Source organism: Dermacentor silvarum, chromosome 3, assembly GCF_013339745.2.
Source record: "Dermacentor silvarum isolate Dsil-2018 chromosome 3, BIME_Dsil_1.4, whole genome shotgun sequence".
NCBI lineage: Eukaryota > Metazoa > Arthropoda > Arachnida > Ixodida > Ixodidae > Dermacentor > Dermacentor silvarum.
This window is the reverse complement of record NC_051156.1, coordinates 126961604-126987003: the sequence shown is the minus strand read 5'-3', so window position 1 is coordinate 126987003 and position 25400 is coordinate 126961604. Positions and strand designations below refer to the sequence as shown.

The window sequence follows — 25400 nt, the reverse complement described above, 5'->3', positions numbered from 1 at the left end:
TCGCATAACTCTTGGCTCGCGCTTCTTCGCGCACATGTATTGTAAAAGAGTTAGGTTTATTATATGACAGACCACTTCATAAATAAATTTGGATTCATGCAAATTACATTAAATGACATAAAATGACATAGAATCCGAATTCAGTCTCAGGTATAGCGGCCGTAGTTACGATACATAGATCTATGTTTGTCAAAAGTCAGTTTTACTTGCTAGTGTCATGCTGACATTTCATCGCATCGCAACACAAAACCAGATGAAGGCAACAAAAAATAAATAGAAATGCGACAACTTTCTATAACGACTTTTGCGAGACTTTTCGCCTTTCGTGGATAACAGCGGTTCGATCGTTCTTATTTCTTGTGTGTTTCCGCCTATAGGCATCTCTTGCTTGCCTCTATTTATGGTAGGCGTCATTATATCCCAGTGGTTTCCAGGAATTCACGCCACACGTGCCGATAAGATGGCTTAGAATTTCCGAAGAACAGGACATAACCCTCTTTGCACGTTAACTCACATGAACTTAACCCTCACGATCGCAGAAAATGAGAGGCCGTGGATATTTCGCTATGCTAGAGCCACATAGCCCAGTCTTGGTATTGTAATTTCCGCAGCCTGTCGGAGCCAGCAACCGCCTCGACAACGCGGTGATCCTGCTCAAGGCGGAGAATTCGAGCCCGGTGTTCTTCTGTGCCGTCTTCGTGCCTGCCATCAAGGACCTTCCCAAGAAGGAAGAAGACGCCGTGAGTGGAACTTCACACGACGCCGCTAATGTAGACAGAAAGAATTCAGTGTCGAGAGAGATGAACGGTCACGCATAAAACCAGTGGTCTTGCGCGAAAGCTTTACTGTTTGCTTAACAGTGCATAGCTTACGCTTCTGTTCCTGGTCTGCAGACGTCGCAATTATAAAGCGGGTCTTAGTAGCTCACATGCGACACACAAAGCTCCACAAGCAGGCCTATTAACCAAAAAAAAATCTGAAGACCCCTATGCACTTCTTATGACTTGTGAATGACAAAGCATTAATGTCCAATTGAACGCCGCTGAGAGGTCCTCCGAGTCTTGCCCTGCGAGTAATGTACCATAGCAGAACGTGTTGCCCGAGCCAGCAAGCAGCAGGAGCCTGCGTTGCCAACGCCGCATGCCACCGACGTCCTGCGCGACAAGAGATCGAGGAAGCAGCAGCGGCCACCAAGGCCGGTAGGTTCACGCAGCTGCTAAGCCCAGTGGGGGTGTTAGAGAGAAATACGGACCGCGCGCCGGCTTCTAAGAGCGAGAGCGAGGGCCTCGCAACGACGGCCTATCCGCTCACGCAACAACTGGCGCCCTAATGTGGTAGCAGGTGTGACGTGGCGTCGCAGGCAACGGGAACTTAACTGCCCTTCCGCTGGTAGAGATGGCAGACGTCGGATTTCTCGCTCAATGGGCCATTTGACGTTTCAACGCGAAAGCGTTAATGGCGCTGTGTTGCAGGAAATCTGGGGTTCGTGTCGGTGCCGTAGCCAGCGTTTGCGTCCCGTGAGCGAAAATTTCTGTGTATATTCTATACGGCACTAAAGTTCCTCAATCAGTAAAGTTTCTCACACCATGTCTTACGTTTTCTACAATGTTACTCTCCTGAATTTTGAGAATGAGCCACCCACAAACAAATGTCATGAAAGAAAACACCGGCAGCACATGCATTTTATGCTAAACCTTCTCAGACTGAAGTATTAAAAGTGCGAAACAGTAACAGAAGATCGGCCACGCAAGAGGCCACGTTTCTACCAGAAAGCTCGCCTTCGTGCATTGCGTTCGCCGCCAGTGTATCCCGGTAAACATTACGGTTACATAACATACAGCTGCCGGGAAGCGTGATAAGCAGTCGCGGATCTTTTTATGCTATCGCGTTCCACTCTTAGGCGAAGCTTAAGCGTCCTCCAAATTTTGGCATCAAAACACATCCGATACAATGTTGGTACGCGAATGATCTCCAAGCTGGTAAAAGGCAAAGATTGTCCGTGTTTTTTTTTTTTTTTTGCTGTTTTGAAATGAATGATCCGTACCAACTAGCTCGCACCCAAACCCTTCTGATTCTTCAATGCTAATCTCTCATTCTAGCTCTCAGTGCGTGATCCCCAATTCACGCTGTTCCTTCGTACAAGATTTCTCGTTCCAATGGCAGGTCTTAAGCCGTGGGGAAAAGCTTGCTTGCGTAGTTCCATTGCGATAGCAATATAATAACCACTCGAAAAGCGCTCGCGCCTCTGGCGCCACCACTGTCGCTACTGTGTTATCAAAGTATATGATTCACACGTGTGGCCCGCACGTGGACGAGTGGAACGTCTTCGGAGATGCGAGAGACAGGCAGTATACGTTTGGCTGCAAAAGCGACGAAGCCTATAGCGGAGCTCAGCATTGGCTCTGCAGCGGAGCCAGAGCTGGCAGTTCATGGCATGAGCGTGAAGCGCACAGACACTAGCTTGTCTACGTTGCAGTTGTACGCATACCACACCGAGAGAGAGAGAGAGAGAGAGAGAAAACATTGCAATTTTCTGGAAAAATGAAGAGACCCGCAGACGAGGGCCTCACTTGCTGCATTCGCCAATGCCGATTCGATGAACGCAGCAAGGAATCCTTTATCTTGGTTCTTCGAGGCTTGAGTCAGCCACCCGGCTTTGTTGGAGGGGGGGGGGGGGGGGGGCAAGCAGGGAGTGCTTGATTCGTGAGAGGAGTCGTGGGGTAGGATAGTGCCTAGAGAGCCTACCTAGTAGTGCCAGAGTACGTGTTCTGTGTAGGTGTGTTGTCCGTAGTGTTTGCATTTTGGAGGTAGAGAGTCGGCAAAGCCCCAAATGCGATGAGGTGCATACAGTGGTCTGAATAAAACTGACAGTAGTAGTAGCGATTTTATTGAAGCAAAATGATGCTTATTTCTGCTGCCCAATAGGGAGCACGGCGCGGCGTCAGGGGAAAGGGGAACAAAGAGATAAGATGTTGCATGGAACGGAAGAGAAGGTGAAGCAGCAAGAGTCTCATCCGAACATGGAGGAGGTTGGTGGTGGAGGTGGTGGCCTGCTGGGGGCGAGCGCATAGCGATGGGCGGTGATCCCGTTCAATTCCACAATTTCCAAAAGGCTATGGAGAGCTCGGAGGCAGGGAGGCGACGGGAATTGGAGGTCGCTGGTTGTCGCAGCAGGTAGACCCTGTTAAACTGACAGCACACATCAAACACGAAACACATTGACGGTTCTTTCTTCTCTCTCATCTCGTACATAATAAATGTTTATTCTCTCTCTCTCCTCTCGTGCAACCTTGAAGCGCGCCCCCTGAAACGCCTGAAACGCCGGTGTTGACGTGCATCACGACAGTGTTGTGCCACGCCTAGCAGTTGTCAGTGTAGCCAGGGCGCTGTGGCTTCCGGTGCTTTGACTCGTCAAAATATCACCACGCGTATTGTTGAACGCCGTCCGAGGAGCTTGAATGTAACGTTGAACCTTGCTATCGCTTTCAATACTTCGCCAAACTTTTACTGCCAAACTTTTACTGCCAAACAATACTGCCAAACTTTTTTTTTTCATGGTCCTCGCTTACTACATCCAGGAGTACCAACCGTTCCTGAACACGCTCAACGACACGGATTGTGACTACGAGCGGCGTGGCTTCGAGGGCAAAGTGGTGCTGTTGGAGCGCTGCGACAACACCTCCAATGACGAGCTCATCCAGCAAGCAAAAAGCGCCAAGGCTAAGGGCGTCCTGGTTTCCGTCAACGCCAGCCGCGCGGTACGCAAAGCAAGTTGAATCCGCCAGCCCGTGGGCTCTTAAGGTCGAGACTACAGGGGCCAATTCCGATTTTCACAGTCCTATACGTAGGGACACACACACACTAAAGAAAAAGCCGGACTGTCTCCAAAACAAAAACAAGACATATTTTTTTTTTCATTTGGGACAAAAGGCCCTTAGTTCTTCCGAAAATGATCGCTCATGAAGTCAAATACAATTGTCCAACCTTTATCTCTCTGTTCGAAGCAAATCTGGGGCTCCTCAAGCTTAAGGCTGCCAAATGGCCCCTGCGATGTAGTCTTCGCCTCGCGCTGATTGGTAAATTTGTTTCCATTATCTAATTTTCCTTTTTTAATGTAAGACACTTAATCACAGGGAGCTGGGTCTGATGAATAAGGTTAGTGGGGAATGCTGGCCCATCCCTTAGAGACTAAGTGCCACGTCATAGCTTAAGAAGTGCACACTACAACACGGTGCTATCATCCGTCGAACCTGTTTGAATAGAATACCTTCCGTTTAGGAGAAACAACTGAATTGTGCCAAGTGCATGAAGTACAATCTTAATATAAACCCGCAATTTTTGTCACAAAAATTGCTGATAATTTATAAGTATCAAAAAAATTGAAGCACGAAGTTTAAAATTCTTAACTCTGCATAAAGAACACATATATCTGTATTGTAAACTTATTATGTTAGAGAATTTCAAACGGACAATTATGAGATTAGGGTTTACACCTTACATGTAAATGTTACAATATTTATGAGAGTTTTGTAACAGTTTGTAAAAGTCGGAGCCCTGTACGATAAATCAGTTCTGTCCGCTTTGTATATCGCCGACTGTGCGGGTTACCGAATTGTGATGTAGTTTTTCATTGCTCGGTTAGAGGGTTGTAAACTTTATTATGTCGCAATTTTTATCATCTCCTCTTTACGTTTGGTAGACCTTATCTTTTTTCTGTTAATTCCGACAAACGTCATCACATTTGGTGCCGTGTAAACCGAACAGAACGGTTTCTCCATTCCCATGTGCTTAAAACCTCCCGAGGTAAAATTTCCTCCTAAATTGCTTCAATTATGCAATAAAGGCTGCACCTCTGCAAATGATCCTCATCAATGCCCTAGAGAAACAGTGTGAACTGATATAATGCAGCAGATCACTGTCACCGCATACAATCACTGCACAGCACAGTAGCACTTGTAGCACTGTAAACATCAGTTCAGGCAACAGCCACTCAGGCTACAGGCCCAGAAGCTCTAACCACGAAAACTGCATTCTTATTTAGCGCTCTAACTGCCCTTCTGCGGTGAATTCGGTGAGCTTCATTTTTTGGGCAATTAATGCACTATAACCAGCTATGAACTGAATCGGCCATTATTACGCTGTTAATATGATTCCAGGAATTAGGAAGGGCACCACGTGGTAATTTTATTAATCTTCTCTCACAGGCTGAAGAATCGAAGACCGTTATCAAGAAGCTCGACATCATGGTTGGTTTTGTGGCCAACGACACTGCTCATAAGATTGCGGTAAGTCACTTGGGCGTAATCGGCAATATTGAAACTTCTCCAATTATATGCACTCAATGAACTATGACTACATAGGCATGCTGCCGCTGATTCGAAATGGATGGTAGTCAGAATAGAATGGCTAAAACGAAAGGCCAGTGGTTGTTTTTGACGCAATCGTCCCAAGAATTCAGCTGTATATTCTTTCATTTTTCGTTCGTTTTTTTTTTTCTATACTACTTGCGTCACTCAATATGAAGTAGTTATCAGTGATAAATTAATCTTCGACTATACATTTGAAAATAGGATTGAAGGCAGCAAGAAAGTAAACAACGCATGTTAAGTATTCTTCTAAATTTTATCACACTGCTACGATTAATAAACCTGTGCGTTGAGTGTGAAAACCTGTGAATAAGAGCCGGAGCTCGGAGTGTGCTTCTCGCTTATGCTTGTATGCATGCATGGAGATGTAATGTTGCAATAAATGATTAAAACTCAGCATGTCAGAGCATTATTTTTTTTTACTTTTGTGCTTTATTACTGAAATCCCGAGGATGACGGGTCGCACTCCCTCTGACGGTTCCCTTACAAATACAGAGTGACTACTGCGATCGTCTACACATCCAATGACTACAAATAGCACTCACCAATAACTTGCACTTATCTGTAAACGCTGCGAGTTTCATTACAACGCCGATTATCAGACATGTAACGTACGTGTATAGTGACAAGCCTGGTGATGAAAAAATACACCCACGCCTCACGTCCGGCGACTCCGAAATGTAACTCCTCTCTATATCTTTGCTCTCGCCGCATTAATGATGTTGCGAATTCTGGTCCCTTCAGACAGATAGTGATGCACTTCTGCGTGTCTTGTCCATTAGCCATGCAATGTGCAAGCAGTTTGTTTCTCGAAAAAAGAAAATATGTACATCATGGCTTGTGCCGCCTGGAAGCTTCTGTTTGTAGACTGTGTGTGCAGCTGTCCAAGTGGTTAGCTGCGAATTTAAAATTCCAAGCTCGTTTCATTGGATGAGCAGCGTGCTGCGGTAGCACGCAGCAAAACTTTCTAAGTGGGATGGAAGGGGTGATTGAACAGAGTTCACCACATTGCAAATTTTGTGAGAACGTCACCGGGGGACAGCAGTGTTCTTGGAAAAAAAGTAAGCTAACGAAAGGACCACGTCCTTAGTAACTTCCATACATTGCGAAGCAGTTGTGACCGCGGTGTGGCATGAAGCGTGGGGTTTTTAAGGTAAAGTGAAGTTAAGTGAAGTATGCGGCGTGTCCCTATCACGCATAGGCCATTGATGATCTTACATCCAGACGAGCTGGACAAATGAGCATGCTCACGCTTCCCTCTTCATGCGCAGCGCTATGACGACCACAACAACCAGAGCCTGGTGGTGAAGCTCTTCTGGATGCCAACGTCGTTCGACTGGAGCTTCATCGTTATCTGGATGATCGCCATGGGAACAGTCGTCGGCGGCGCCTTCTGGTCCGGCATGGTGCAACTCTCCCAGTGAGTACCGTCTTCGCTGATGCAGCTGGACAACGCGCGGCTAATTTCCGATAAATATAAAAGAAATGCTTCGATAGTTGAGCACCATTCGTCTCTGCTCGTTCTTCCACTTTTACGCACTGTTTTCATTGTTACGAAGTTTTCGGGCAGGCGTTTGATCCCTTGTCAGCCGCGCTTCTAATACAATTCCATGTTCCTTGTGCCTTACCATTGTTCCTGGATTTCTCACTTGTTCCGTCTATTTCAGTTTCTCGCGAGCTTATTCATATCGTAGCCCCTTTTACACAATGTCCCAGCTACCCGATTGTGAGGTAGGGTATAGAAATGAATAAATAAATTATATATATATACCTCCACAACTCCGTTACGTGCGAAGGAGACCGTTTAAGACCCTTAGGGATGAAGGGGGCCCTTTATTGTAGGTCGCGAAGGTGAGCGCAACAGCGGCCAGCTGGTTAATCACCTCAGCGTCGTCCTCGTCTTCTTTTCCAACCCGGGACCGCAAGCACGTTCACCGGTCATCGTTCTTCTCACACACGCGTGCGGGTAACAATATATATTAGGCTCGACGCACAGGCCCTACTACCCTCCCGTTACAACTTCAGAGAGGCGCAGTAAACAATCATGGGACAAACGCAGCGCAGCCGCGACTAGAACAAGAGAGTTTCCAATGACGTGCTGGAAATTTTTTTCACGGTTTCTTCTCCATTTCATGACTTGTCTTAAAGATTTCCACGCTCCCTAGTCCTCTTGTTTTTTTATCGCTGAGAACACTGGCATTCACATTTTTTTTCGCCGCGTATTTTGGCTTGCATAATCAGTAGGGCCAGGATTTGGAAGCGATACGACAGAAGCGTGCGCACCGAAGGTTCGATACAACTGAGCGGATTCGATACGACTGAACCGAAATCTAAGCTGTTCCATATACAGTATCCGAAAGCACTGAATTGTCTAGTTTATGGCAATGGATTCCTTAGATATTACAGGCTGACACTTTTGCTGTTTCCTTGGACTTCTCCGCGGCTGCCACTGAATGACCCTTTCAGCAAGTAGTTTCAGCCTATCCACAAGGAAGCTTTTGTAGGTCACATGCGTCCAAGCCACAGGCACTCGGCCAACAGCAGTGGTCGTAATCTAGATACGCCAGATATATTAGAAAAACGGCCTGGATATATCTCTTCACCGTGGCTCGAAATAATCTGAAGGCCATTGAAAAGTACGAGCGCTTAACACTTTGTCGTGTGGCTTACCGCAGGTACCAGCCGAAGGTCACCAAGCCCAAGAAGAAATCTCGGCGCGCCGTCAAAAGCCACCACCAGGCTTCAGAAGCAAACGCAAACATGTGCGCATATTTATTTATTTATTGCGTATTCTCCTTGGAGGACGTGAAGCTGTGGCCAAAAAAATATAGGCATGGACATGGATGCATTTTGCATTCTTAAGTCGTTTCCTGTGCAGTTAGATGTAATTGCTCGTTCGAACGTAATTGAAATGGCCCTGCTTCTGAGAAGTGTTCAGTATCAATTAATGATCATGACTGTGGTAATTATTCCACGACATTGAAATTTAACAAACTTTACTGTCACTTGTACAACTTTACGTGTGCTGAATCCTCTCAACCTGCGTACGAAAACTATGCGAAGGACGTACTTCGATCGTTACACCTCAGCATGGCGTTACAGGCTCTGCCTATCAGTGGCGTATAAGACATAAATGCTCAGCACAGTAAAGCTGCCACTGCTGTATCACTGTGTTTTGGTGGCGTGGGCTGTGGTAAAACACAGAACGCGAGAAATAACTACGCCCAAGCTTATGGAAGTTGAGCTCCTCTTATATTTAATACATTCTTAAATTACGGTTTTCATCAGGATTGCGTCAGCAAGCATAAAAAACGCCGTAGTTAAATATCGCGTGTAATGCGCTTCCTTCGCCTAACGCTCTAAAGATATGAAATTAAGAATGTAGAGAGAAACCACGAGTAAATAGAACAACTGCTTCCACAGAACGAGATTCAGAGCTTAAGGCGATTTCTCGTAGCGTTCGAAGAAATGTACGCACGAAGAAAAGAAAACAAACTAGAAGTGTGCGTGGTAGTGGCCATTTTATGACCATCAAACGTGAAAAGTTATATAAACGGCTATAAGTGGATAGCCAGCAACCCAGGCTGAAAGACCACGGGAGAACTGAAAAGCAGAAGGCATAATAAAGGCACATGACACAATGGCCTGCTCGGCCTCAGCAGGATAGTCGATGAAGAAATCAGCCCAATGTGGAGGATTAGAAATTCATTAAGCCTGTTTTGGGGGCGAGTTGCTACATGTTTAAACGAGAGGCCATTTTACGGTCATATAATAACGTGATCAACACGCAACGCTAGTGAAAAATTACGTATAATGCAGGCACGTTATGAACTGCATACCTGTTCAGACAACTTCGTGGGTGAAGTGTTCAGTTCAAGAACGCCTTGCGTAAACAAAGGGAAGTAAGTGGCCGAAGAAGTCTTCCTATTTCATAGTAACGCAGGAAGGTGTTGTACGCATTGCACCTCTTACAAAATATTAAATAACTATTCTGCGAAATATGTGAAATTACAAGTACTACCTTTTCCTGCGCGTCTATGAAACGAGGTGAGTCCTTCTGGCGCACGTTTTTCTCCACCAGATGTTCTGATAAAAATCCTAACTACAATGCAAAGTGTAGTTCGCAGCACATGCTGAGACAAGTGTAAACAGTAAACACGTATAGTAATATGCCCTCGTGTATCGCATAGATGCATACCTCACTCCTCGTCTTCTTCTTCTTCTACATTAGCGCATCTAACGGGTCCCTGGTGCACATCCCCGCTGACCAAGACTTCTCGGATAGCATGGGCGAGATGGAAGAGGATTTCGCGGTGCCCCTCTCTCCCAAGCTGGTCATCATGTTCGTGATCCACATGAGCGTCATGCTGCTCGTGCTGTACTACTTCTACCGGTACCTCGGTGAGTCCGCCTGGCAAGATGTACTAATTCTACCGGTGCTTCGGGGAGTCCGCCTGGCAAGGAACATCAGAACGTTCCATCGAATGCATCCCCTCCGCACTCGTGAAGTGCTTCTCACGAATTAATCATAACGCTTCTGCGCATGCAGATTTACCGAGTTCTGTCATCCTCGAGGTACCATCATAGTGTCATAACGCAGTTGTGGAACGATGCACCAATGGCTGCAATTGCGGCGCCTTTCCGGTGTCTGTGTCGGTATCTAACCACTTTCCTCTCAAGGAAGCATGGGACTGGGTATCTTCCGCTGACATTATGCACCACTGGGCATTTGCGACAGGGTATTTGGCCACTAGGGTATGTGCTACTCGCTACGCGCCTCTGACCGTGGGTATGTGGTAGATACCGTTCAACAATGAACCTCTTTCATGTCAACGTGGGTCACAATATATGTGCCACTGGGTATAAACCACTCTTCAATGACAAAAAAAATTCAGTAAAACTTCCACGGTGCCAGGCAGAATTCAACCCGCGTCATATATATATATATATATTCACACGCACCACGTGAGGACATCGCGGCGCCGACGCACAGCGCATCCAAAGGGAACCACGAAAGAGGAGCCTAGCTGCAGCACACGCATCCTACGTGACGGGTTTCGGCGGTGGCAACGCGCTTTGTCACTACGTTGCTTCGGTGATAATGGCCCATTAAGAGAGACAGTCATCCTCAGATGCTTTCTACATGAATTTTTTTACGTCCGCCGCTGGGACGAAAGAGGCAACAGTGAACTGACAAAGGTGCGCCCAGTCTTCTGAAACACCAGGGGCGGAATTCACTAAGCTGCGCCGTTCTTACGCAATTTCTTAGCGAAAAAGGTCCTACGCTAAGATAAGCCTGCCACTGAAGTGGCAGCGCAGTTAACTTACGAATCCGTATGAGAGCGAGAAGGAAGCATAACTCGGATTAAACGACAAGGAATGAAAGAAGCGCGGTTGACCGATATCGCGATTGCACATCACGCGTCTGTAGTTGAGGCTATGCTCTCCCGACAAATCACTGCACGCCCCTATTCGACAGCTTCCTTGTCCGTGCGTCTGCTACAGCGCCGACAAGCTCAACCGCGCTCGCCCGTTCACCGCACCACCGTCAAACGAATTGCGGTGAAAGTGTAGCGCATTCTGCTCATATTTCTGCGCGAGACAGGACTGCTGGACACATGGCGCAGAAAGAGACGCTCTGTCGGAGCAATTGGCAGCCAGGTCTGCCAGGCACACTCCTCATGTATACATCACCACCACCACCTCCCTATAACAAAGCTACTAAATGTCTTTATTTCGATATTAATTAAGGAATTAAAAACATAAGTTCCATAATATATGGTTCGTATGGCCTCAAGGCACAGGGCCCATCACCCGTACGTTCATCGGAATGGCATGTGATCGCGTTGCACGCTGTTGCAGGTGCGGTTCTAATTCCACGCATAGGCTTATTATCAGCTACTTGTCGACGACTTAGTCAAGCGCCAACCGACGACGAAACTGCGCGCTCCCTTCGCATAGGATCATGCACTGCTTATAGGAGAGCTATTAAAGCAGCCATAAAAAAGAAATGCATAAAGAAGCCGTACCTATCAATACTCCTAAATTATGACAGAAAACTTAACTATGTAACATCCACATCTGCAAGCTTCCCTGCTTATCAACACTTTGACATTGTATCAGCGTTCATCGCTTCTTCTTAGCTTCTCCTCAGCTGATAAAACATGATGGTGCCTCGTTCCAGGTCAGAAGTTTGTTCTTGCCGGTTCAGGCGACCGCATTCCGACAGAGGCGAAATGCACAAAGGGGCATACAAATAGATTTTGGAGACCGGTAATAAATCATAGGTTGGCGATGTCAGGGCCTGTATCCCTTAATTAAACTGTCTGCCATAGCCCAACTGGCCTCTCACCAAGGCTAATCAGTCAACATCACCACGATACTCAGTGCCAACGTTGCCATAAATTTTGAAGTGCACGTCAGAATACTGCACAGCACCGTACTGCACGAGGCCAAGGTGTGGGTGGGGGTATCGAAGTGGCAGTAGACACCGTTCTGTAATCGTTCGAATGCGGCATCGCCGTACGAAGTGAAACTGAAGCCAAAAGTAACACAGCGTGAAGATAACGGAGTGATTTTGAATTCTATAAAACATGCGAATCCGAAACTAACACTGAAGCAAAGTAGAAGGATCTGATGATTTACCGATACATGCACTGTGGCTGAAAGTAAACACGGCAGTTCCGCATAAATGAAACAATCCTTGATTTGTCAGCCGAACGCTAAAAGCACCACAGCCTTCGTGTGAAGTTCGTTCACTCTTTCAGTACCAGCCATACGATATGCACTTACACCACTAAATGCACACAAATGTCATAGATTCATTCAAATGCAAGGAACGAAGGGATCCAAATCTGCACCACCCGTAGAGAACACGCTGAGACAGCATAATTCTAGCGACACAAATGCTTCCATCTGGCTGACAGGGTTCATTTTGATCACTACAATCAGCGTCGTACAGGCATCGTGAAAGTACCCCTGAACATCTTTGCAACGCCGTAATTCCAGGCCAACTTCGCCGTCTTTAACTTTTCCACACAGCCATGTTGACTGAACTACTGCGCAGCAGCCACGGAGCATCGTAAGACGGCCGCCAGATATGCAAAAAACTCTTGCGCCGTATTCACAAATGCCTGCGAAGGCTTTCTTAAGTGAAAGGAGAAAAAGATGGAATGAACATCGCACGAAGCAGCTGAAAGACGGGAGTGACGTCATTTTACCAAGGACAGATGTTGGTCTGGGTTTTAGAATAAGCATTTCCAGCCAATCATAAGACGATGATGGCTGTCGTCTGCTCTTACTTTTCTTCTGTCGTCTGCTCTTCCTGTGGCATGTTGCAGGTTTTGCGCTTGCGAAACAAAAATGTATTTGTGCCTTTAGCAGCGTCATATGTACACAACGAAAGCAAACGTGCGAATAGAACGTGCCTCCGGCGATACGCGTCACTGTTATTTATATAAGTGAATGAGCGGAAAAGGGGGGACCCGTAGGCCCCATGCCTCAGCCATATGATGGTCACAGAAAACGAAGGAAATGAAAGCGTAAGGAAAGCATTTACAGCGAAGCTGATATGGCTAGCCGATTCGTCCGTCCGTCGCCTGTACGCAGGAACTATCATCAGCAAGGGCTCGAGCGTCATCGTCTTCTTCCACAGCCGGCTCGCTGGCGCCCCTCGGCGCAACCGCGTGAACGCGCTCGTGCCACTGCTCCCGCGTTCGTCCTCGTCGTCTTCTAGAGCTGGCTCTATTGTCCCTGTCATTCCAGCGTAGAATTTCACTTCTCTTCTGTCGTCGTAATGGGGAGGCCGCGTTTAAGGGGGTATGAATCATTGCTTAAGGGAGCATGATCCATTAATTGTCTTACGTGACGGACAGATTTAATTTTGAAGCAATTTAATTTTGAAGAATCGCAAGGGGAAATGCAACAACAGCGGACTGCGGGCATACCGTGAGTGACGTCGTTTTCTGCGTCACAGCCGAACGTGTCGCAGCCGAACACAAAGACATAACCAATAATTGAGAAATACTTTAATGTACCGTCGGGATTAACCCAGTGATAAACACCGGGGCCGCACTGTTTCAGCTTCGCTGGTTAACCATCTGTTCGGAGTGCTTGAGCGGTGATTTCTTTTGTTCTAATTCAAGCGTAGAAATGATAAGGCAAACGGAAATTAGAGTGAACAAAAATACAACTTACCGCCTCTGTAAGCCGCCCTATAACGTGCGTGCGTTCACTCAATCCGTTCAACGTCTGAAGCCTCACTAAATTCATAGGACTTATCTATACACCCTTAAACAACCATAGATGCGCATTTTATGTGCATCACTAAATAAACACGATGTGAATCAGGTGAATAATATATGTCTCTGGCAAACGCGAATTAGTACCCCCATATGAGGTGATAGCCTATTGGGTGTATATATTACACCGAAGGGCACGTTTGGACCAATGAATGGCTGGCGTCATGTCAAACTCTATGTATTGGATTGCAGGCCGCTTTCTCAAGTAACCCTGCTAACCGGTTACAGTTTGCTTCATCTTCACATTAATCTTTGCAGTCCAATAGAATCGAGTGGCCTAAACCAACCCGACAGGTGCTGTCCACTGAAAAGTTATCCCCACAAAAGAGTACCCACACGCTTTCCGTTAACACGATTCGCTACACGAGAATTCATGCGACAATGATTCGTCCCTTTCATGAGCTATATAGCACTTGTTCTAATAGTCCACGTGATTTTCATGTCCATGGTAGTACGTGATTTTACTCGGCATTTTTTTTTTTCATATGCCATCGCAGTGACGTCCCGTTTCGTATCATAGACAGGATTTCCGTGCGCCCTATATAGATACCTTCCATCACTCAGTAAGGTGCAGCTTGAGGGAAACCACGGCACAGACACTACAGTGACGACTTAGCGCTGAATGGAAACAATCAGCAATTTAATAGAACCTGGGCTAACAACACGCATAACGGTAGCAAACTGTCCACCAGCAACAACTTTTGACAATTAGGGACGCTTAGCAGCTTTGTCGTTCTTTCATCTCACATGGAAAAGCATAGCCTCAAAGGCGTCAGGAAAAATAATCACGCGCAGCCCTGTCAGCGTGCGCAAGCTTAAACAAGGTTAAAAAATCATAGACGAGCTCAAAATAGATAAATGGCAAACTTGCTGGTTGTCGTCGGCGGCCACTTCACTTCTATTTGCTGCTATCCCGTGGAGTGCCGTGAGTATGAGAAGTCAGGCTATTGTGCGCGTAAACACAGCTCGTCAGACAATAAGCACAAGTTCGCAGTACTGAAGGAATGTTACTACTTTCCACAGCAGCGCACGCCCATTATGCGCTAAAGCTGTTTTAAGCAATTTCCGATGGCAAATAAGAGCGCACCACAAAAATATAAGCACGCGCCATCCCCGGCTATCAGTTGTGGCCTCTGGCCAATCGGCCACTACAGCGCGTTCTAACGCTTACCCGCGTCAGCTCGAGCGGCGCAGATAGACATAATTACGTTCGTAAGACTGCTACCGACCTATCGGAGAAATTTCTTCTTAACTCGCCAGCTTCGACGGCTTTCTAAGTTTTGTGAATCAACTTACGCTTATTATTGGCGCAAGTACTGAAGTTCCCACCTGCGCTGCCATTACCTACATGCATTTTTTCGACTACAGCGTTCGGCTTTGCAGCGGCGGATATCGCAAGCTTTCCGATCTTACGAACAGTTTTAGCTTTGTGAATACGCTTTTTTCGTAAGATTTGTCTTACACCAAAATTTGTTCGTAAGTTCGTTTAGTGAATTCCGCCCGAGAATCATAAGCTGTTGCATAATGTCCTTCGACAATAAATTAATAGTTTGGTAAAAGTGCAGAAGGCAGTCACCAAATACGTAGGTCTACAAACCAGGGTAGACAAAGTGAAGATACCTTTCCAGCTGATTCGGCTCGCTGCACACCGTAACCGTCCTAATGGAAGTATTCTTGTTGGCGCTTCTTTTTAAACTGTTTTGCATGATTCGGTCAATAATGCCTCTACTGCAACACTGAATTCAATTTGCCCAATCTACGGCCTCATTCGTCGATTTCATTTCGAGATACTCTTCTTGATTAAGGGCATTAATCGCATTATATATTGCAAGCTAGATCAGTGCAACGCGCAGTTTCTGCCGATTAGGCGCACTTCCAACAGAAGAATATGTACACGTGCCGTGGGTATCGCTGTTAAACAAGTAATTGCATTATATATGTGGGAATTGTACGAAGTAACACTAACTCAATGCGCATACTTGCCAAAGGGTCGCTGTCATGCGCATCTTCATTCCAACTTCCAAGGGAAATTTTGTCTCCCTTGGTTCGTCTGTTCTTTTATTTATTTTTCCGCTCATATATACGCTTTGTCTCTTTTAGATTCCTTTATGTTTCCATATTTATGTATGTAAATGTGACCAAAAACCTTACTTGCAAGTTAGATCTTGTCCCAATTGCTCTTCCCCTGTCCTTAGTTCCATTTGTGCGCAACACTAAGTCAAAATTAGTGTAGTTTCAATCATAAATAAAACGTCTACTGCAAATTTAGAGCTATGAAAAATCCTCCTTAAGCATACAGAGGTCTAGCATTCAGCTACTCCCTAAAACCTGCTCTCCTTTTTCTTGTAGTTCACTTGATCGTCATCATGTTCGCCCTAGCATCGGCAGCAGCCCTACTCGCCTGCTTGGAGCCTCTCGTCAACCGGATCAACATTGGAACGTCCAAGTATGAAATTACCAAACTACTCTTACAGGCTTCATTGCACCAATACTTTTACTGGAGACGGGCAACTGTAGCTGACAGACTGAGTTTCGTTGACATCACTGCATTATGCAAAAGATATTGTCTCCAAAAGAGACCGTAAATGGGACTTATAGTTGCAATTCCTTTCTTAATCAAATTGTGAGCTAAGAAATTGCGCTCGACACCAATTTGCAAGTACGAACTGTGTGTGCCGTACCTTTAGCTTTAACGACTACTGTTTTATTGTTTCATCGTTCTTCTGCTACATCTAAAGTGCGAGCATGGTTTTTTACGTGTAAGTTTTGACAGAAAAAAGTAAATAAGGGCATGCGCATATTCAAAATTTCAAATACGAATCAAATAGTTTCTGCTTTTCGATTCGTATTTAATACTAGAACTCACTATTAGAAGTTGTCGAGTATTGGCTTCCTTCAAATATGTAAGCGATTAGAACACTTATCATAGAGAGAGAACGCAAGAAGTGAGAATTGTTTTGAATCATTCAGCGGCACAAGACCCTTTATTGTTGCTCAGCGTCACCAGTTACAGAGCGAACGTATGGGGCAGGTAACTTCTGACCAATAGTTTCCAGTCATTTAATAAGAATGGCCAACCTTTAGGTAGCATGTATATAAGAATTCGGTGTCTTAAGTCATTTTTGGCAGGTCTCACCCTATTTGAATCCATTTAAAGCATTGAACCATGCTGCAGTTTTTTTTCGTGAATGGACGCATAACTGTACGTGCCTTTGATTATGTGCTGTTCCTTTGTATCATTACTGCCATTTCAGTGGTGCTCCCGATAACTGAAAGCAGGTGTTTCTCATTTACAACCTCTTCAATTTCCCGGACGTCCGATTGTAAAGGGTACTTCATACATCTGTCAAATAATGTATATCAGCCATAATGTGTTACCAAACGAAATGCGCGCAATCGATATACAGTTTCCTTATAAATTATAAAATGTTTCATGTTCGATGCGATATATGGTTGTCATTTCTCTCGAATATTCGTATTCGATTCAGTTCAGAATTTTCGATATTCGAACATCCCTACTAGTAAAGCTTTCGCACTTGTAACTTCTAACGGAAGGAAGCACGCATTAACGAACAGTAGTGTAACTCCAAGGCAGCGTTATTTGCGCTCCCTTCTGATTGTATTTATCCTGCGTAGCTTTCCATTAGAAGTTCGAAAAACTCGAGCACTCGGGAAACGTGAAACCGATTTGACAGAAATGTTTTTGCATCAGGTGGAGATAAACTGGAAACACGTTTTGTTTTAAGGAACTGGGGCCGAACTTGCCACGATGGCTCAGTGGAGGACGAGGTTGTGTGTTTGATTGCCAGCTGTGTTAGCCTTAGCCAGATTTTAATATATTAGCTCCAGTCTGCTATAGCTGTGAGCGCCGACATCGAACAAGAGTAAAAAAGTAAAAGACACCATGAATCAAGCCATCAAAAGTGAAAAGGCATGTATATTGACGATAGCCAATCTCTTCGGAATGTCACGTCTGATGCGAAGTGCTTCGCGGAATTCGCAGGGTCCCCAAGCAGCTGGCGTTTTGCTGCCAGGCGCCCATGGAGATACGAGAGGTGGTGCTGATGGTGGTCTCGTTCGGTGTGGCGCTAGCCTGGCTGCTACTGCGTCACAACGACGCCGTAGGATGGGTCCTGCAAGATATGCTTGGCATCGCCTTCTGCATCAACATGCTCAAGTCTATACACCTGCCAAACCTCAAGGTGCACATTCCCGTTCCAGCATCTCAGTACAGGTTCGCCTGTAAAGAAAGAGACGAGAGAGGGCCTGTATTACAACTGGGCCACGGCCAAGGAGGTCCTAAAAACTTTTTTTTTAAAACCTCCTTGGCTACGCTTAGCAACGATTGACGGAGCCCACTGTTTCAGGAGATACCGCTTTCATGCGCGTGTGCCGTCAACAGCGTGTCCTAAATAAGCATTGTTGAGCACTAATCAGCAAAAATAGGTCGGCTATATTGTGAACTGTTAATCAGTGGTATATTTCGATAGATGCGGAATGCAAAAACACCAGCGTACGTAAATTACGTAAATTAGGGCACGCGTAAGAGAGACCCGGGTAGTAGAAATTATTTCGAAGCTCTCAACCTATGGCTGCCCTCGTATGTCAACCTATCGTGCAGGTTCCGAACGTAAAACCCCACAACTATAGCTAATTGTGCAATGTTAATGATCCTTACAAATTCGCTGCTGTTTATCTCCTGTGTAATTCCTCCTTTCTGCTCAGTCTTCAAGTAATGTTTCGATTTAAGTATTTCTGAAATTTACGAGATGAGCTGAGTGCGCGTGGGGGCTGCCGCCGGTATTGTTTCAGATGCTGGCCCTGCTGCTCTCCCTGCTGCTGGTGTACGACGTGTTCTTCGTCTTCATCACGCCTCTCCTTCGCGCGGTAAGCAATCCGAACGACGCTACCACTTCGGCACTGTGTGCCTTATACATGACTAAGGCAGGCATTCATTGATAATGTATATACTTGCTATGCCTTTTCCGGCCTGGTGCCGTTGCAGCGTCGACGCGTTTATTTTACTGTAACCAGCCAAACGCGCTTGAAATGCGTGCCACGGAGTGTCTGTTTGCGCTATAAGGGCGTGAAAAGCATTTCAACGCCAATTATACATTGTGGCAATACCACACTGCAGAATGCGCCCACTGACGCCTCTCGGCGCTATACTCAAACAAGAAACGCCAGTAATGTGACCCCGGTTGTTGGCACCTTATCTGAAAGAATGGTTAGGCATCTCTCGGTGATTGGGTGCGTCCGATGGCGAAAGCGCCAGCCAAGATTTCGGAACATTGTGGCGCACAGTATGCTGACTTGTCCCCCATCTTGTTCTCGTAACTTTCTGTAAGATGCACACCAAGCGTAAAACGTAGAAAGCGAAATTATACTAACCTGCGCTTTCATAATGCGTTCCTTCCTCCCACACTTGAACAAACGCCCCGTTTATTCGAAGGCTTTCGATTGAGATTTAGCCCTACTATGTGGGACAGGTGCAAAACGGCAGATTTTCACTGTGCCATTGACGAAATTACCCGGACTGGCAGTCACGCCGGCTTCACTATATGACAACTTCCTAATGAGTGTTGCCCTAACACATAACCTGACAGCTACCAGCAGTTCTCGATGTTTAATTAAGCCTACGTCAAACTTCTCAGTATTCCCTGAAAACTGTAAAGGTTTCGTTTTATACCAAAATTTAATCAGTAACTCGCTCCATGTCTTTTTGAGCGCTGCCAAGTTGATAAGCTGCTTCTGGTTATGGCCAGCTACGCAGCGGAGGTCAATGTCTGTGCGGCTGCAGGCGATAAAATTCGGCTCTTTATGAAGTGCATCCACTGAGTAATGAAAAGTGCCTTCCGCATTTCTCCTCCCAGAACCGCGAAAGTGTGATGGTGGAAGTGGCGAAGGGCGGCAACCTCCAGGAGGCGCTCCCCATGGTGGTGCGCTTTCCGAGGCTCGTCAAGGGCAAATACCACGCCTGTTTCCCGCGCAAGTACTCCATGCTCGGCCTGGGAGACATCCTGGCGCCCGGTGAGCGGCACCCGTCATCTTTTGATAACAGGCGCTGATAAGCTGCGCGCAGTTTCTCGAGAAAGCGTGCTTTTCCTTTGCGTTGGCTGCAGCGAGGCAGGCCAGAATTCTTGCTATCACAGAACTATGTTAACTTTATCTGCATCGTGACAGGAGCCCACACACATCGGCGATGATAGCGGTGGCATTCACACTTATGCGGCACGCTGTGTACTACATTGAGCAAATAAAATGCAACTGTGTAAACTCAGAAACGGACACTATATAAAAATCGATAATTGTGCCATTGAGGTTTATAAAACGAGGCGTCATACGCTTCTCCGTCGTGCAGTTGCCCCAATATCGCACTCTTAGGCTTAAAGCAATCACAATAATACTGCAACTTCTTCAATATCACTCTCAAGATTCACTTTCGATTCGGCTCTATTTTGTGACTGGTAATTAAACACGCCTGACCACTTTTTTGTCTTCCTTTTTTTTCAGGGCTTCTACTCTCTTATTGCCACGCATTCGACCTTCTGTCCCTCGGAAAACGGTTTTACTTCTACATTTCATGTGCCGGTAAGTGAAAGTACGAGATATAACTACCTTCTCTATGCCACCTTACGGGGATCGACCGACGGTGCATTGATCAGCAGTGTGTCGACGCAAATATGATCATCACAACAGCTTGCACAATTGGCGGAAGTTCCGGGAAAGCGATAATATTTCAGCAGTTTATGGTTAGTAGAATTGGTTTCTCGGCGAGCCCCTTAAATGACTGATGCATGTGCGCTACACGCAAGAAACGCTTCGCAGTACAGAGTGCTGAGTGACCAGTAGCACGTATTTCGCATCTACTCAAATCCATAACGTGGTGTCATTCTTTAGACTTTTGCAGAGAGTGCATTAATCATTCGCGTTGAAGCATTACAGCAATTAACCACATTGGTTGATAACGAAAATTTCGGAAAGAAAATGTGCGCACTAATTTGTTTAAGTTCCTTGCGTTTCATTCCGGCACGAGAATAGATGTTTTGACGTCCTCTTGATACCACCAGCTATCCGAATGGATGTTCCCTACAGAAATCGATGCGCTCCTCTGGGTATCTGTACAATACGTGATTACAATACGGTAGTTAGTAATATTTTAGCTCGAGCCTTATCTTTGCCACCCTCGATGACCCAAAACATGGAGCACGTTCGAGTTCTACTGTATTCTACCTTTGGCCACAAGTTAAAAAGCACCGACGTCAGGAATAGACATGACATAGGAAGTGTCCGGCGTCTCGCAGCGTACGGCGTGGGCATGGTGGCGACGTTCCTGGCTCTGCACCTGATGCACATGGCTCAACCGGCGCTGCTCTACCTGGTACCATGCACGATCGTGCCCACCGTTGTCACAGCCTGGTACAAGGGACACCTCTTCGCCATTTGGAACGGTCTGCGGGTGAGGCTCGATGCATCACTCATTACGGATTGCTGCTCCTTTAATCTTTGCATTCTGTACTCCGTGTTTGTCTCTTCTTCTATATATCGTTTTTTTTATCTGTTTGAACTAAATAAACGAACAAAAATCAAGAACAGATGGTTAATTACTGGTTCAGTCACTTTTCCATGCCCTTCGAGTGCCTGTCATCTCATTTCATACTTTTTCTTGAAGCGTGTTTTGTGGCTGAAGTAGCATACTCTAAAGAGGCCATAAAAAATGGTTCCTCGAGAACTGATTATTCATCCTTTGTAGTGGTAATAGTGAACAAATTCCGCAAATGTCCTGAGATAAGCTCCACGAAATTACATGAAGGTATCAATTACCTTTTTTTCCTCAAATTTTCAAAGAAAGCTCCTTCAAAGGGGGAAATTCTTCTCCGTGAAACATCCAAGTCAGGACATCACAGTCACATGCATCATTATCAATGACGCATATTTGTCTTTGGAAAGCCAAGCTCCATCTCTACTTAACTGTTTAATGGATCGCCGCGATTTCATATAGCATCAATTCTCATAGTCAGCGTAAGCGCTCTGTGCTGCCCCTTTGCATCGCGGTACAGCAAATCAAATTAATAATACTATAAGTAAGCGGTTTTACATGCCAGAACAACGATCTCATTACGTGGCACGTGCTGGTGACGGAACCTGGATTAATTTTCACCACCCGGGGTTGTGTAATGTGCACCCAATGCTTGGCACACGAGTGTTTTTGCATCCCGCTCGCAACGGAATGCGGCTGCCGCAGGCGGGGTCGAACCGGCATCCTCGAGCGAGCAGAGCAAGCAAACCCGCAAACTATGAAGCTGAACAGCGGCAACACCGCAAAGCCATTAAATCACTGGAGGCTAGCATGCTTGACCGGCTGTCTCATGGCTTGGATTGTACGATATTCAATTTTCAGTAGTACCGCGCGGGGAGGTTGTTGATCTGCACCTGTTTCATTTGTTTCACAGTATCAGAGCTGTGAGGGCTTGGTTGTAACTGTTCCACTGCCGTTAAATAAAAGTTATCAAAAAGCAGTCAGCCTGTTAGTCTTTCTGTGCATGTAAGTCTTTCTGTGCGATCCGGCCAATGTTTATTTCATTTTGTTTATCCGGCAGCTCCTTTGGGCGATTTTTGTTGGTTGATATTTCGAAATTGGCTCATCAGTTCCTTACATCGCTTACACGTCGAGACACCAAGCAAGTGAGAACACCCACTGTGCATATACACCAAGCATATGTGCACCAAGCATATGTGCAGATGCTGCCATCTAACGGCAAAGTGCGCCACGGTAAGGGGCGATGGTACGAGCCTCGCTCGCCAGATGGCAAAGCAATCGCGCTGGCTGGTGCGGCCTTTGCGCAGTGTCTCTTACTTCTGCAATATAGGCATGATTTCAGGTGAAATTACTGGTAGACCTCTTTATTTTGTGCACACTGGTGTTGCTACTTACATTTTCATATAGATATTCGTTAAATAGCTATTACTTACTCAAAGAAATCTGAAACTTCGTAGGCTGTGATCCTCTGCCTAATGTTTGGCTCTCGTAATTAGTCCAATAAAACAAAAGCTGTACATTAGTGCTTTTCATGGAGAACTTGCCAATTGGCCCTGGACTCGAGACATGTTGTGGTGAAGAAGCAGCCAGTAATATTCGATATTCGGTTTATAAAAAAACAAAGTCGCATAAATATACCTCTGACACCTTATTAAATTTGTATTAAGTTAGTACTGTAGAAAAGTCGGGCCGTGGAAACCAGTCACCTTCGTTAGGTACACAAGAACTCGAAACTCATCGTGGGAACTGCCTGCCAGCAGTTAATCCACATACAAGCAACGTCACTGAGTGTATCCGTTGATGCAACGTGGTGGCGAAGTTGGCGAAATTCAGTTTCAGGGTGGTGCTTCGTGAGCAGTTTCATCGCCCTCACTGGCGTTGGAATTTTTTTTCTTTCGGGGCGGGGGGGCATGCATTTAACTGGTAGAGAGAGTGGAGAGGGCTAGGCAGGCCGGCGTTGTCGTACGTCGTTTTATGCCAGGTATCCTTGAACCCCAACTTTCGGGAGGGAGGCGATTTCGCGTTTGTCCCCCCCCCCCCTCCATTTTGCTCCCTTTGGTTACGCCCTTGATCGCGGCATATCAAGCCGCCTTAACACTGTTTCGACTTCAGTCAGTTTGTCGCAACTTACGGATCCTTGAGTGGACTTTTCAATATGTTCTAAAGCACAACCGCTTACGGATAAAGCAAACTGTGTAGATCGTCTTGCCTTCAAGCATGAAGTGATGGGCATCAGTGCTAGAATGGAACCAAGAAATCGCGTTTAATTTGCCTTCCGAGTGTACATGGCATAACTAGAGTAGGGAAAACCTGGACAAGAACATTGGTAAAATCTGGGCAAAACCTGTACATAAAACACCAAGAAATCGGGACACGTTCCGGGAGAGCGCGTGAAGCATCAAACTACGTCGTTCGTTTTTATTGACATCAAAATCTTTATCATGCTGTGGCCACCAAAACGCATGCTCCTTTATTGTCTACCATTGAAATAACTGATTAGGAACATCTCAAGCGGCTTCTCGCTAAACCTGTGTCTCTTGTCCTTTAAGATATTCTTGAAGTTATCTGGAGAACGAATGCCCCACTATGGTATGAATTCGTACTTACCAATGAATCTCGAGGCAGCATAAGTGTGTCAGCACATGTCAAGAGCATATAATGCTCGCAGGGAAGGAACTAAAAGGTTTGAAAGTGACCAAAACAAATGCTGCATTTTGATTATTGCATGGGCTCAGCGTATGCAACATTGTGGGACTTGATAGCCAGCCCCATCGTTCGCTTTTGGAAGACTTCACGCCCTTGTATAGTAGTACTACATGCATCATACACTACAGTGCACGTAAGACGCAAAGTATTGTGTGCCAAGATGCAATACTCGGATAGATTTAAGGCAAACCTCCCGCATTTCGTGAGTTGAGTGCCTGAAACGAAAAGGAAACTTCTTAGCGGCGATAAATTTAACCTTTTAATCAAAGAGACGTTCTGAAAGCGGGGGCATACCCGTCATGAGCCACTGTGGCAGGCACCGTATGACACCTGAAGCACATAAAATAAATGTAGTAATTTGCACAGTTCTTGCAATTTTGAAGGAATTATAGATAGTTAGCAGCGCAAGTAATTCGGACATCATGGGCACATTGGCTGAGGAAACAATTGGGGTGCCTGACAAGACTAAAACTAATTTCCAGCAGGTAATTTAAAACCCATATTGCATGCAGTTTATTGGATAAATCAGTACAAACACGTTTATCAGTTCACTGGAAACATTATAGAAAACCTGGACAAGTGAGACAATCCGTAATCTTCCTGGACACCCAATGTAAATTTGGGACTTTTCAGGACAGCGAAATTGCCGAAATCCAGGTGCAAGCAGTTTGGCAGATGCATCTAGGTAACTGACATTAACATCAAGATATTTTTCAAAACCGAAACATGTACCGCAAATCCCAACTCTAGACATAACTGACGCACACTATTCGATAACGACACACGCTTCAAGCGAACTGCTAAACACTTATTTTTCGTGGAGGATGATTCATACACTAGAAGCAGCATGAAAGAAAAACGATCCTATTAGCGAACCTAAACTGAGATGCGAATTTTCAGTCTTGCAAAACGAATTCGACAGTTTTGAACGTCACCTCGCAGTACTGACGCTCCCTCACAGCACCAGCTGGCGGCCCATTGCGTCGCGAACGGAGGTCGCGGAAAACTGGAAAACTCGCGCATATGCAAATGCACTTGTGCGCCTTGCCAGACAATGATGGTTCGCCTGTTGCGCTGTTTCACTCCCTGACCATAAAGTAGCACTTATTTTCGTAGAGAACTTTTTCTGCTTCCTGATACGGGTGCTTTGCTTTTTTTTTTTTTTTTCATTTGTTTTTAGTCAGTTCAGGACTATAGGATATAGACGTTTGGGCTAGTTAGTGTCACCCCAATATCCTTTTCAGTTAGTTTTTTTTTTTCCCAGCATGAATGACATTTCTCTCCGTGGAAGAATTCAAACGCAAAAAAAAGGAGGGGGGGGGGGGGGCTATATATGATGCATAATGGTCCGTGGAAACGAAATACATGTCGATCTTCAAGAATAGTTCACACAAATAAACACGCAACCAGTTGGTACGTGCGGCACCTGCGAATATCTGCAAAATAAATTGTTGCATTTTTGTTTTCTTGAATGTCGCGGCATCACGG

General features: G+C 45.7%; 1 protein-coding gene across 1 annotated transcript in view; it reads left to right on the top strand.

Moving 5' to 3' along the window:
• The window catches only part of LOC119444757 (signal peptide peptidase-like 2A), a 39239-nt gene that overhangs the window by 1952 nt on the left and 11887 nt on the right, over positions 1-25400 (top strand). Inside the window, exons 2-13 of the mRNA XM_049665030.1 lie at positions 612-740; positions 3579-3758; positions 5205-5285; positions 6638-6786; positions 8042-8128; positions 9598-9767; positions 16016-16112; positions 17670-17868; positions 18479-18553; positions 19540-19696; positions 20180-20257; positions 20971-21125. Coding sequence (XP_049520987.1) covers positions 612-740; positions 3579-3758; positions 5205-5285; positions 6638-6786; positions 8042-8128; positions 9598-9767; positions 16016-16112; positions 17670-17868; positions 18479-18553; positions 19540-19696; positions 20180-20257; positions 20971-21125 — 1557 coding nt within the window. The remainder of the gene's footprint in view (positions 1-611; positions 741-3578; positions 3759-5204; positions 5286-6637; positions 6787-8041; positions 8129-9597; positions 9768-16015; positions 16113-17669; positions 17869-18478; positions 18554-19539; positions 19697-20179; positions 20258-20970; positions 21126-25400) is intronic.